General features: G+C 33.4%; 1 protein-coding gene across 1 annotated transcript in view; it reads right to left on the bottom strand.

Moving 5' to 3' along the window:
* The window catches only part of LOC143251659 (glutamate receptor ionotropic, delta-2-like), a 43,342-nt gene extending 31,914 nt beyond the window's left edge, over positions 1–11,428 (bottom strand). The window contains exons 1-5 of the mRNA XM_076502919.1: positions 11,381–11,428; positions 6,879–6,979; positions 6,096–6,186; positions 4,786–4,863; positions 3,759–3,917 (exon numbers count right to left, since the gene is read on the bottom strand). Coding sequence (XP_076359034.1) covers positions 3,759–3,917; positions 4,786–4,863; positions 6,096–6,186; positions 6,879–6,979; positions 11,381–11,428 — 477 coding nt within the window. The remainder of the gene's footprint in view (positions 1–3,758; positions 3,918–4,785; positions 4,864–6,095; positions 6,187–6,878; positions 6,980–11,380) is intronic.
* Between the last annotated feature and the right edge of the window lie 3,070 nt (positions 11,429–14,498).

Raw genomic sequence — 14,498 nt, 5'->3', positions numbered from 1 at the left:
TGCTGGAAGCATTATAAGTTTTCTGACATTTCTAGTGAGTAAACTACAAAAAAGATAAAATTAAAATACATTTTACCTTCATTAGACCCTCGATTAATGTTTATATACACTCAGTAATGTAAAGTTATTTATAACAAAACCTCACATTTCTTATACCAGCCCAGCAGATAGCCTGATGTGGCTTTGCTATAAGAAAACACACTCTTACACTACTTAAGCTTAGGAATATCAACTGCAAACTGCACATATGCTGTAACGTTTTACTAGTGAGATCAAACAAGGTTTTTATCCTGTATGATGGTGACTTTTCAGTTATTATTATAAATGAGCAATGACCTAGATTTTATTGAAAACTACTAAACAGGTGATTAGAAACTTGCTTAATAAAATTTTATATAAACGGAGTAATAATCTTAAAAGTAATTACATTTTTAAGAAAATAGGTAAACACATTTGAAGATATAATTCATAAATGTATAGTATAAAATAGTTAAAGAAATTCACCATTAACAACGATGAACACGTCATGAGTAAGAAATAACTTATTGGATATTTAGATTCTATACAATTTCACAAAGCGGAGGTCAAAACTCCTGCCAATAACACGGTCATTATGTCTATTTTCATTTTTTTAAAATTGTATTGGGACTACGGTTTACTTTTAAAGCACTAAAACTTTCCTGTGTCACGATTAATATAAGTACATTATAACTGATAAAGAAAATATAATACAGACACAAAACAATTTAAATGTAACTTTGAGCGTATATTTTGTAGAATTTTACGATGTGATATCTAAACTACTTTTTATTCCGAAACCATACAAAACGAGATATAGCTTTACTGCCGTTCCCAATAAAGCTACCACAAAGAGCTCCGAAACCAAAACAACACAACTTTAGTTTAGTGTTAATAACCTTTAAACTAGTCTTCTTTTTGATAAAATTAAAAGGCCCTTCATCAACAATTTCAAAATATTTCAAGAAAGCTGGTTAGTTAATGCATTGCATTAGCAAATACAAATGATTTTACGACAATTTTACTCATAAAACTTGCCATTGTTTCACAGTAAACTATTTCTTTTTAATTGATAACGCGTTCGACCACAGCTTGAAACTGAATTTCAATACCCGTGATTGGCAGAGCACAGATAGTCTATTGTGTAGCTTTGTGCTTTACCCCAAACAAATAAAATAAATTCACTTGAACTAGAATTTCTTGGTAAAAAAAGACTGTAATAACACTTTGCACATCATTCGTACTTTTAGATATAGATGGTTCATAATCTTTTTACAAAATGATCAAGATTTTCTTGACACAGTAAATATACGCTGCTGGCCAAAATATTACGGCCAATGAACATAAAGAAAAAAATTGAGTAATTGTTCGAAAAATGAAAATAAGAAAAGGGAAGATAAAACAAAAAACTTTTTTAGCATTTAATAAGGAAAATGTGAACACTATGAAATTAGCCTAAATACTAGCTGATCAAAATTTTAAGACCATACTTAAACGAAGCGTTAATCAGTAAACACATAACGAAATTTAGTCATTCCTGTTCAAGCATTAGCGTTGTCAACATCTCCCACTGACATCTCCTGTGTTACATTGGGTAAAAACATGGCAAAGGCTAAAAAGTTGACAGAGTTTGAACGTGGCAGAATTGTCGAGCTGGTGAGTAAAACTGCTGTTGCAAATTTCTTAAAAGACCCTGAGGGATACGGAATGAGAATTTCAAGTGGTCGGCCCAAGAAACTGTCGCCGGCGTTGAGTAGGAGGATTCGACGGGTTGTCCGGCAAGACACCAGCCGATCGTCGAACCAGATTAAGGCCATTACGGACGCAGAATGCAGCTCAAGAACAATAAGACAGCATCTACGAGAGAAAGACTATAAAAAACGTAAATGTCTTCAAAGGCCACGCCTCCTTCGACACCACAAAACAGTTCGGTTAAACTTTGCTGAGAAGCACCAAACATAGGACGTATAGAAGTAGAAGGTTTTGTTCTCTGATGAAAAAAAAATTAACCTGGATGGTCCAAATGGCTTCTAACGTTACTGGCGATAAGGATATCCCATCGAAGACATTTTCTACATGACACAGTGAAGAAGGTTCCACCATAATCTGGGGTGCTTTCTCCTTCCATGGAACAATGGAGCTTCAGGTTATACAGGGGCGTCAAACAGCAGCTGCCTACATTGGCATGTTGGAGAAAGCATCCTTATTGACTGAAGGCCCTCGCTTGTGTGGAAATGATTGGATCTTTCAGCAGGACAATGCTGCAATCCACAATGCCCGCAGGACAAAGGACTTTTTCATGGCGAATAACATGATTACTAAATGCTAAAAGGTTTTTTATTTTTATTTTCCCTTTTCTTATTTTCATCTTTCGAAGCTCTACTTAAATAAGTGGTGGAGTCTAACAACGCAAAATGCATATTTTTTCTTTATGCTCATTGGCCTTAAGATTTTGTTTGGCCAGTAGTGTATTTGTCGATCAGAACCAGAATTTTTGTAGAACCCAACTTTTATATATCTGATTTGTATAAAACCTGTAATTAATATTATTATATTAATTTTCTGGAGATTATGTCCCAATCTCCCATAGATTAAGCTGCTTTTAACAGCTCCTTATACCTTCAGTCTTTCATTGTAAAATCTGCATACCTAGCCGCCAAGCATTCCTGACGCACAACTTCTTCCTATACCAATGAAAAAAGCACTTTGACTGAAAACAAAGTACACTACTTGAGTTTTTCTATACCACAACATACACACAGTGGGGTAGGGAGCACACAAACGTCTTATATTTTTCTTATAGTGCCCCAACACTCTATATGAAGGGATGCAATGAAAAAGATGGTTGCTACTATTGCAATAATATAATACATAAATTCAGATGAATTTCGTACGACAACAGCCACCATAACGCTAATAAGAAGAGCTACTTCTTGATTTATACCCATTTCCCACTTTTAACCATGGCCTTACAACTTCGGCCTGTAAAACACTTTTGCGGTTAATAACCCTCTACTAATTAACCACACGAAAAACTGTGAAAGGACATTAGAAGCTGAGCATAGAAAGCGGGTAACAGAAACTATCTTTGCCGATGCTATTTTTCCGCTACTTCTTCCTACAAAGTTATCCTGACCCTCGCACAGTGTATGCCATGTTTTAAACACACATATATATGTATATCGAGTTCTTAAAAGTGCGAAACTTATATGGTGAGGTAAAAATTAACACTGTAAAAAATATTACTCGTTATAAATGAAATGCGTGAAAGAGTTTTGTGTTAGTTATTATAGCATCTACCGCACATTTAAGTTCATAACCTGGACGGGTAGATGATATTTCCAATATCACTTTTGGTAAAAAGATAAGAGCTCCGTAATATAGTTATTCAACAGATAGACCGTTATATAAAATCGAATAAAAAATGTATGTGTGTTTTCATTTAGCAAAGTCACCTCAGGCTATCTGCTGAGTCCGCCGAAGGGAATCGAATCCCTGATTTTAACTAAAAATGAGGTGAAATGTCATAATATTAATAACACATCTAAATTATTTTAAGTTACTATATGGTGAGAAAATGGACCCTAAAACCTCATAATAATTTACACTTTAGTTACGAATTCCTAAATGGAGGTTATAATAGTTCATATTTTGATACTAAATATTTTTGATCTGGACTTTTTAAAAATAATATCGTATGTTTTCAAACATTTATAAAAACTTACTAAGCACAGACTTACCTGCCAATCAAAGGACGACATAAACATAAATATTGAGGTTGTTTCTTCACGACGTGCTGTAATGATAACGTTCGAAGTGCACATCACTGGATAGCTGAAGTCCACAACTTCTGACCGATCTTTTGTAACAGCAAAGGGACCAAGAGCCACATCAACTTCCTGAAGTGATTATAGGTAAAGATTTATTAAAACTTTAATTTTCTACCACAATAATACTCATTTTTGTCAGTTTTTAAAATATAAGCGCAACTTACCATCTAAATGCGAATGCGCATTCACATTACATACACCAGGGTACGGTTCAGCAGCCGTATTGTTTGTTTGTTTGTTTTGGAATTTCGTACAAAGCTACTCGAGGGCTATCTGTGCTAGCCGTCCCTAATTTAGTAGTGTAAGACTAGAGGGAAGGCAGCTAGTCATCACCATCCACTGCCAACTCTTGGGCTACTCTTTTACCAACGAATAGTGGGATTGACCGTCACATTATAACGCCCCCATGGCTGAAAGGGCGAGCATGTTTGGCGCGACGGGGATGCGATTACGAGTCGCACGCCTTAACGCACTTGGCCATGCCGAATCGTTTCAGGATCTGCTTACTGTTTACAAACCAAAAGGTGAACAGAAAATGTGTTCTATATACAAAATGCAGTAAGTGAATTAGGAGTATCAGACAACGATTCTAAGTGTGAGAAAATTTTGTTAAATGTAACTCCGCATTCAGCGCCTTCTCAGCTATGACATTTTACTCTACGATTTGCGTTTTTTTGTGATCGTAAAGATTCCTCTCGAGCTGTGGAATAAATTTAAGAGGGGAATGAATTAAAACTTTTAAAACACTTACTCTGGATAAACAGCATATCCTTATTTACTGTGTCACCTTGAAGAATTTTTGACGTGCAGTGGTACGACTTTACAAAACTTCGGACTACCAGTATGTCCTTTGACAAATGCATTATTCTATGAAGAAGATTACATCGATATTCTAGAAGACGAAATCAAAAGATATCGTGATAAAGAAAAACCTAACCATTATACAAAAGTAATCGTTGATGAGATCTTGCATGTTGTCTTGGAAAAAGAAAGCAAACCATTCTTTTTTACGGTCCTGCAAGAACAGGGAAAACTTTTGTTTAAAATACTCACATGTACCTTTGCCGTGTGCTTCAACTGACCTAGTTTCTACTGTTCTGATCGTAGGCCCAGCTGTATATGGCCTTTTAAAAATTATGCAACCAATAAATGAGTCTTCATATGAAAACTAAAAGCAAAATTTATGAAATAGGTTGAGGCTCCAGTGATGTCAACATATTGCTCCCCGCCTATAGATTGGTTACTCCTATGCATAATTACAATGTTATATTCGGAGGGAAGGCTATTTTGATGAGAGATTATTTTAGACATCTCCTACCAGTTATTCCTAGAGCAACGAGAGGACATATTGTAGGAAGTTGTATTAGCAAATTCAATATGATAGATGCAGAAACCATAACAAGCAAATTTCTAGGAGGTGGGATGTTTATTCTTGCCCGACAGATATAAACCTACATTTTCATCTAAAGAGAAAGCAATTCTCAATTAAACTTTCATATTTCATGCCTATAAACAAGTCACAGGGCAAGACGTTTGATGAAGGTTATATTTCTAATCCTGTTTGAACACATTGTGAGCTATATGTGGCTTCTCCCAGAGTGAAAAGTTATGATTCAGTTATAGAGTTTGAGGAAAAAACAACCAGAAAGATTGTGTTTATCGGAGTACTATTCCAAATTATAGACTAATATCCTGCAAACGTTTTGCAGGTCTGCACTAGTTATTTTAATATAATGCATTAGTAAACAAATGTACTGTGTTATTTTAAGTATTCAGATACCATGTTTAAAGAAAATCTATCAGTTTTAATGAATCACATATGTTGCACAGCGCATGGTAATACACTGCCGTCATACACCAATAGTTATTTTAATTAAATCAGTTAAATGAGTAGATCTTTGATGACCTCCAACACAGGTTTAAATCACAAACTTATTCATCATGAAAGGGCATTATATAAACAGTTAAGAAACAAACTGTAAGCTATACACTGGGGTGCAACAAAATATAAATTACAAATCTCATTATTGTAGCATCAATGGATTGATCTGAATATAATTTATATAAAAGTAGCTCTCTATAAGTTTATGTATAAAACATTTCAAAACGTTTCCTTCACTAAGGCTAATTCATTAAATACAAATGAAAAATGAAAGGGCAATTATAGCATAAATGGTTATACTTTAAGATTAGGTGGAATCAAAGTCAATTAGTTTGTAAAAATACCTATTTATTTATGTTACTTACATTGCGTTGAAGCATTCCAATCATACCATTCCAACTTCCATTTGGAAAATCAACTCCCCAGTTTTGATCCGAGGGAACAAAGAGAGTGTACCTATAAAACATTTAAAAACTTTTTACAACAGTTTAGTTCTGCAAGCCTTATAATATCTATGTCATAAATTCTCTTACTTTTATTCATTTTCGTTTCAAATCAGAAACAGTTTTAACCTAAGCTGCAGCAAAATCTTGATTTGACATGCATGCTACAAATTTGTAATATAGTAATATTATTTAGTACTAGAACCGCCCCAATGAAAAAGTATAGCCTGTGCGAACTTTGTATTCGGTGCTCCTGCCCCTGTAAAACTGACAAGAATTTCTACTTGCAGAGTCGATTTTGGCGCCTCTTGTAATGGGCACTATGTGCTAGGGTCGCCTACTTCAAAAGTCAGCCCTGTTTGACACTTTAGGATATAGGTGACCGCGTGTTATTCAGACACAAAAACAACAGAATGTTACTAAAGTGTTTATTGAAACATCTATATTTGAAATAAAACAAAAAAATATCAGAAAAATAGCAACGAGAAAATAATTTTTTTGATGTTGAAAGTAACGTGCATCACTTTCAACATTAAACTATTTGTAAAAATAAAAGATTGTTAAATTCTTAAATTTTATATGATATATGACAACAGCCATAAATTAACACGTCTTCTGTCTAGGTATCACTTATATACAATTGTCAATAATTAGGTGAATGGAAATCAATTCTATGAGATATGTTAAATATTATTAAACACTAACCAAAAAGGCATATACCGAGAGAGCATTTCGAATAGGTTAGCCATCGGTCCACAAATACGAACAGTGTCTTCTTGTTGTTCGACTTTAATAAACGGCAACCACTGTGAAAAGATTAATCTTCAACTTTAATTATTATATATATATAAGCAAGCGTAGCTAATTTACACACAAAAAATCAACTTATCTACCAAAATGAAGAAAACCAAAATAATATATTAATTGGTATGAAGTAATTAATTTTGTTTTATACTTCATTTCGAAAACATGCCAGTTCCATAACAGATTTAATAAATTAGTATTTATATTTTTCACAATGTAAATAACTGCTAGTTTTAGCTTATTTACTGTGCATTTGTACAAGAAAATTAACACTAATGTTTCAATTCCAAAGTTATATTTAGGTTCTTAAATGCTTTAACTAAAATTGATATTTTCTGCTCTATACACATATTTAATGAACATTCTTTGAAAACCAGAGGAGTTTCTCATAGAACAAAACTGCATTGCAATGATTTCTTTATTATGACTTACGGTTCTTATAAATCATCTTAATGATTCATGTCAATGAAGATGATCTTGGAATTAAGGCCAAGAACACCATCAGTAGCCAAGTTAAGCAACTAATGAATCAGAGAATCGCAGCTTTTTCATATTGTAAATCGTATTATATTCATAACCTATCTTAAATTTTCTTTAATTATTATTGTTACAGAATAGTGAGGTCAATCACGCTTTAGGTAATAAAATTGTTCTAAGCCTTGTGTTGCTCTAGGAAATACATCTTCCATCGTCGGTTGTGATTATTCTGGTGGCTATGATTATGTACTACTGCCCGACATCATAATTTCCATAGTATAAGCCTCTGCGAAAGTTGGCGAGAAACAACAACTGTGCAATACAGTACAGTGTAGAAGACCTTACTGAGAGTTATTTTTGCTTATAAATACTAGTAGCTTAAAGATATATGTATACATTCTTTATCTTTATGCACATATGAATATCTTGTAATTTCAAGCTATATTAGGACTTATCATGATACTGCTCGTTCACGTAATAAGGTAAGTATTACTAACGGAAAAAGAAACACTGAAATTCATTAAAAGAAAGTGAGAGTGATTTTATTAATTTTCTTTGGCAAAGATAACAAACAAAACTCAATCGTATTGGGTGATTTTGGGATGAAGTTGAATATCAGATTTAACATTGTAAACTTTTAAGGACTCCTGCCAACTACCGTAATGGATTTGTTTATTCGTTGTTGTTTGTTTTAAGTTAAACACAAAGCTATACAATGGGCTATCTGTGCTCTGCTTACCACGAGTATCAAAAACTGGTTTTTAGCCTTGTTAGTTCGCAAACATACCATTGTGCCAATAGAGAGCCCATGCTGGATGAGTGACATATACCAAGGTAGTATTTTAAGTTACAGAAACACTGTTGCTTTGAGTTAGATTAACTTGAAGCGATATCTTTCAATCAAAAATTATATTCTGTCAATACGTACTACTTTTTATAAGAACAAATGCGCCTACATTTTATTATATAAGATACATTATCTTTAAGGTTTCAAGGTTTGACTAACGATACTACTCTTTATGTTTCTTTATTTGTGATATCACGTGATAACAGAGAACAGACTTTTTAAAATAGCCATTTACAATTTTTATATTGTAAACATCTAATAGGTTTTATGCATTTAAACATATTAATCGTGTGTGGAAAACACTAGGAGTTTATTTTGTTTATATACCTAACAAATTTCTTTATCAGACACACACTTTCTGTCTCTGGTCGATAGGAAATTTTTAAGCACAGTTTCTGTGCTAAAGTACCTATTTATCTCCTCAATTTCGATGATTTTATTTCAGATAAATTGGTTTGTTCGTTTGATTTGAATTTCGCACAAAGCTACTCGAGGGCTATCTGCGTTAGCCGCCCCTAATTTAGTAGTGTAAGGCTAGAGGAATTAATCATCACCACCAACCGCCAACGCTTGGGCTATATTTTACCAACAATTTGTTTGTTTGTTTTTGAATTTTGCGCAAAGCCACTCGAGGGCTATCTACGCTAGCTGTCCCTAATTTAGCAGTGTAAGACTAAAGGGAAGGCAGCTAGTCATCACCACCCACCGCCAACTCTTGGGCTACTCTTTTACCAACGAATAGTGGGATTGACCTTTACATTATAACGCCCCCACGGCTGAAAGGGCGAGCATGTTTGGCGCGAAGGGGATGCGAACCCGCAACCCTCAGATTACGAGTCGCACGCCTTAACACGCTTGGCGATGCCAGGCCAAATAAATTGGACAGTTGATTCAAATGATTAAAAATGGTCAGTCAAAAGCACTCATAACCAATTTTTGGGCCACTGTTATATGATCGAATAATGAGATTTTACTGTTATTCACATAATGCACTCACGTCTTGTAAGATTAGAGCGCGATTTTGCATCAATAAATTGCGAATCCTAAGATTCACAATCTGTCAGAAACTACTTTTTAGTAATATATATAGTAATGTAAATATATGGGTGTGTTGGGCTAATAATTATTCTATAGTAGGAGGTAGTAAATTCGACAATAAATGAACAAGATGTACTTCACTTATTTTTAAAATAATATATATATTTAAACTTTTTTTTTTTACTTTTTATATCTTAAACACTATACATCTATTCTTGTCCACTCAGTTGTTTTAAAATTCAGTTGACAAATCGAAGTATTTTTATCTCTTTTTATTACATTAGTATCAGTATATAATTTACTTACGCTGTCACGTGAGTTACCATAGTTGTATACTAAATTTCCAATAATCGTCTGCTTTTTAATCAAAGTTTACACAGACGGGTCATTTACTTTAGAACACCATTTAAGAAGACAAACTATTTTCATTATCTCTTTGAAATTGTTAAGTTCATTCTAGCATACCAACCGTTACACCTCTCACTCCTACGACGGCTAATTTTACGTTTTCTAACTTTTTTTTCTTTTACCTTTCTCCTGTTCCTGCTCTTCTATCACTTTGGCCTTCTAGAAATTACGATAACCTCGGCTTCACTGAGTTACAAAAACAAAATTAAGTAATTAATAATACCTACATTAAACAGTCTTTTATATGTGATACAGTCCTAAAACACTTCGTCAAACGAGCAGTTTTTAAAGTGGTCTTGTAATCGGGATACAGCAAGAAAGTAAAACAGTTATTTATAGACAAAGACAGTTTCTTCACGTTGAGTCTTTTTAATGTTAGCAGAAGAATATACTGTTGTTGTTTTTTTCTCTGGAAGAAGCCCGGCATGGCCAGGTGGTTAAGGCACTTAATTCGTAATCTAAAGGTTGCGGGTTCAAATCCTTGTCACATCAAACATGCTCGCCCTTTCAGCCATGGGGGCGTTATAATGTGACGCTCAATCTCACTATTCGTTGGTAAATGAGTAGCTCAAGAATTGGCGGTGGGTGGTGATGACTAGCTGCCTTCTCTCTAGTCTTACACTGCTAAATTAGGGATGACTAGCGCAGATAGTCCTCGTGTAGCTTTGCGCGAAATTCGAAAACATAACAATGTCTAGAAGATGTTTGCTTTTCTGAGAGAAATCATCACGAAAACGTCTCTCATCATATGTCAAACAAATACGTTTATTTCACAAATTCAGGCTGCTTCGATATTCATAAGAGAATTTTGTGATTTTCCATTACTTAAAATGTTTTGCAAACAAAACTTTATTTCAAGTATTTCACCAAAATCTTGACTGTTAAAAGTAATGAGACGGGAAAAGAAACGTCTTCTTAATATAACAATCTTCAGTTAAATATCTGAATCCGGTTTACATTACTTTAGTTTTCAAAACTCACTTGACAAATGCATACTTTCTCACTAATGTTCGTTTTTTGAAACACTGGCTTACAGAATTTATGTCATTTATACTAAGCTACTATAAGTATTTGTTTTTAAAGATGATAATCTTGTTTTATGAAATCTATCAAACGGATTTAGTACTATTGATAAATAAAAATAAAAGAGAAACACTCGAGAAAAAATTATTATAGTCCAATGAAACAGTTAATATTATCAACTACTGTAATACAATCGTTTTTGTGTACCGTATCATTTGTATCCTACTTGGGAACCAACGTCAGTCCATTCTCTGTCGGTATGTAAGTATCAGTTAATTATTTAACGATATAACCCATTCAGCGGCACCCCCAGTGACATAGCGATATGTCTGCGATCTCACACCGCTAGAAATCGGTTTTCGATACCCGAGGTAGGCAGAGCGACCCCATTTTGTAGCTTTGTGCTTAATTCCAAACAATAAACATGTAATGGCAGCAATTATCATTAACTGGATAAAGTCAAGAATCAAATGATTTTACATGTTTGTGAATCGTTAGCATGGCGTGTGCTCAAAAATCTATTTCTGAAAATATTAATTTCTTATGGCGTTTCTGCCACAAGAAATATATGTTGAAAAAGTGTAAGTAATATTTAATATGTTTTGCTTACCTCGCTTGAGGCAATTCTTAATATTCCTGGCTCCTCTTGATGAAACATTGCTCCATTTGGCGCAGAGATACATTTGTAAAAGTAATCATTCATTTTTTGGTGTGGTAGTTATTAAAAAGTGTTAAAAAAAGCGATTTTTTTAAGTGACCGACTTTCACTGTAAATTTGTTTAAATAGGCAGTTTGGAACTTCTAAACTGACTGATCATGCCAATTGGATTACAAGGTAAAACAATACGACCAGTCTGCAACAATATTACAGCTTAAATAGTACCGTTTTGTAAACATATATAGTTGATACAAAGTATTTATCCTACTTTTTGTAATATTCGATTTATACAACACGTGTGTCTTTTAAACGATCTATTTTATTGAAAAACGATGGATGAATCAAGCAAGATTAAACGGCTTGATCTATACACACTACATATAAAGACGCGATAAATAAACACAAGCATAAAATTGTAAATCAAACTACAATATAAGGTCATGAATCAATAATATTGGAATGTGTGATTTCAGATAGGTCAAATAATGTAGATCAAACGTGATTTTAATGTGTTTTGTATCTTCAGCAGTAAGGAAAATCGGTTTTCATAATATTCTATAAACTACTTTGTTTTTAAGCGCAAACCTAATCAATGGGCTAAATGTGCTGTGCACACCACGAGTATTGAAATCTACTTTTCGTAGAAAAAACCTTTTGAAAAAATCATGCAACATTAAAACTAATATTTTTCAAACATTTTACATGCAAGAACAAAATGTCATTAAATATATTTTCCTCTGGTGAATAAACAGCATGTTTATAAACAAAAAATACTAAATTCCGAGTTTTGATAAACATAAAAATAAGTCACTTATGAATAAAACGAATTGTGAAATTACATGGTTTTCAATGGTGCAGCTAAAGGAAAACCTGTTGTTTTATTTATCATTACTTATGATAATATAATTCATTAAGACAAAACGTTTTTCAGTTGATTATTTTATTGCTTTTCGAACATTCTTATGAGAGAATATTATCGAGTTATGATATCAAAATTCTACGGTTAAACGAGTAAGTCAGAAAAATGGATACAAAACAAAGTATTTTAACCTTATAAAACAGCTTAACAACATTTAAAAAATATTTAGATATTTCATTTTCTAATATCACGTAAACATCAGGTAATACTAAAAACTAATAACACTATGTAACACAAATTTTGTTCCTGGATATTATGTGTTATTTCTTAATTGTTTATGTGGCAAAAGTAAAGAAAATGGCCATTATTCCCTTCAAACTTTGCTTCTGTGATCTGGATAATGAAATTTAAAAATTAACCTGGTTTCTATGTAAAAACGGGCAAATTTGCACATTTTGATTTACAAAAGGTCTGAATAAAACAACATATGAATCAAGAATTACAGTATTTATACTGAAGTTATACAAAAATGTTTAGAAGTGAATACTTTTTCGAGATTTGCGACTGTCATGTAAATCACTTTCACGTATCAGCTCTCCCATATAATATAATCTCCCATTATGTTTTCGTTATTCGCTCCCAGGTCACAAAAGCAAAGTTTGAAGAGAAAAATAGGTCTTTTCCATCTACTTTAGGCATAAGCAATTGGGAAATAACACTTTCTGCCCAGCAACAAGAAAAAGTAAAAATTTTGTTACATAGTGTAATGAAACCCCCCCAATTTTGTGAATTTAAGCAAATATAAAAACGTTTGTTTTCAGATACACTTGTTTGGATTTCAGTAATACAATCACAACACTGGGCGCTATTGATCTTTTTTTGCTTGTTGAAGTTTGAGCAAAGCTAGTCGAGAGCTATCTGCGCTAGTCATCTCGTATTTTTGAAATAATAACCAGAGGAGAAGCAGTTAATCAATACCATCCATCGCCAGCTCTTGGACTACTCTATACTTACCAATAAACCCCTCCCCCCAATGGCACAATGTGTATATCTGCAGACTTACAACGCTATAAATCGGGTTTCGATATTTGACAGATCACAGATAGTCCAATGTGTAACTTTGTGCTTAACGTCAGAGAAACAAACCAACGAATTAAAGACAGTTAAAATTTGTAATGACATTATAACTAGGTTGCGACAAAACAACGGTTAATCAGTCTTCAGGTTATTGTTATGCATCTGAGGGTTTGTCATGGAATCTCAAATGCAAGTGACTGATTATTCACTCTATATTATATAAAGGTCAATATAAATTTGAATATTTCACTCGTGAAAATGCATCAGATGAACGAAATCTTATTATACACAACTGGCTACAACTATTTCAGAGTGTCTATAACACAACAGCTTTCAAATCAATGATATAGATACTCGGGCAACTGGAGTAGAAAGACCGTCATTGAAAACATAATTAGACTGTTATGGGGTATCTGGTCCGAAACTGAATCGCACATCCTCAGCTTCAAATGTATGCTATGTTATTGAATAGAAAACTAGTAACAGACTTTGAAAGGCTGATCTGTGTGGCAGACGCTATTTAAGTGCATACTGCCCACAGCACAAATCATTGGTGTCCACTAGAGCAAAGGATACGACCAGTCAAGTGATGGCATGTATTTTTGTTTTTTTCTCACACTGCATTCAGATAACAGATATATATATGCATTTGGAGAGAGTAACGAATAACGTACAGTCTCATCCCCACACTCATCATAGTAACGGAATTATAGTGTGTGCTATAAAGTTCACATATTCTGACATTTTGTACTACATGTGCTTGCATAACTAACATCGATTGCAGCCTAGGAATATTAACGCCTGTCCCTACCGTGATAAACTGATCGATGCTTTCCTTGAAGAATAAGGAATTGATCAAATGATGTTTCTTATCTACGCAACGGGCTTTAATCCTATTAACTGTTGTGTAGTTTATATTATAAAATATATTAGATTGCCAAATCGATTACATGTTTCTTACAAAAAAAATCCCATTTTACAAAGCTTCGTTATTGCAAAGTATAGAAAAAATCCATTTTGCGTAGAGATAACCGAGACGAAAAAATACATCCATTCAAAACATCGAGCTATAAATACGAATAAAACGAATAATGTTCAATATGAAAATGTCATCATTAACTTTTTGAAATTAAT

This window comes from Tachypleus tridentatus, chromosome 6, assembly GCF_004210375.1.
Source record: "Tachypleus tridentatus isolate NWPU-2018 chromosome 6, ASM421037v1, whole genome shotgun sequence".
In the NCBI taxonomy this organism is placed as follows: domain Eukaryota; kingdom Metazoa; phylum Arthropoda; class Merostomata; order Xiphosura; family Limulidae; genus Tachypleus; species Tachypleus tridentatus.
The sequence above is the reverse complement of the archived record's forward strand: the minus strand, read 5'-3'. Positions and strand labels throughout refer to the sequence as shown.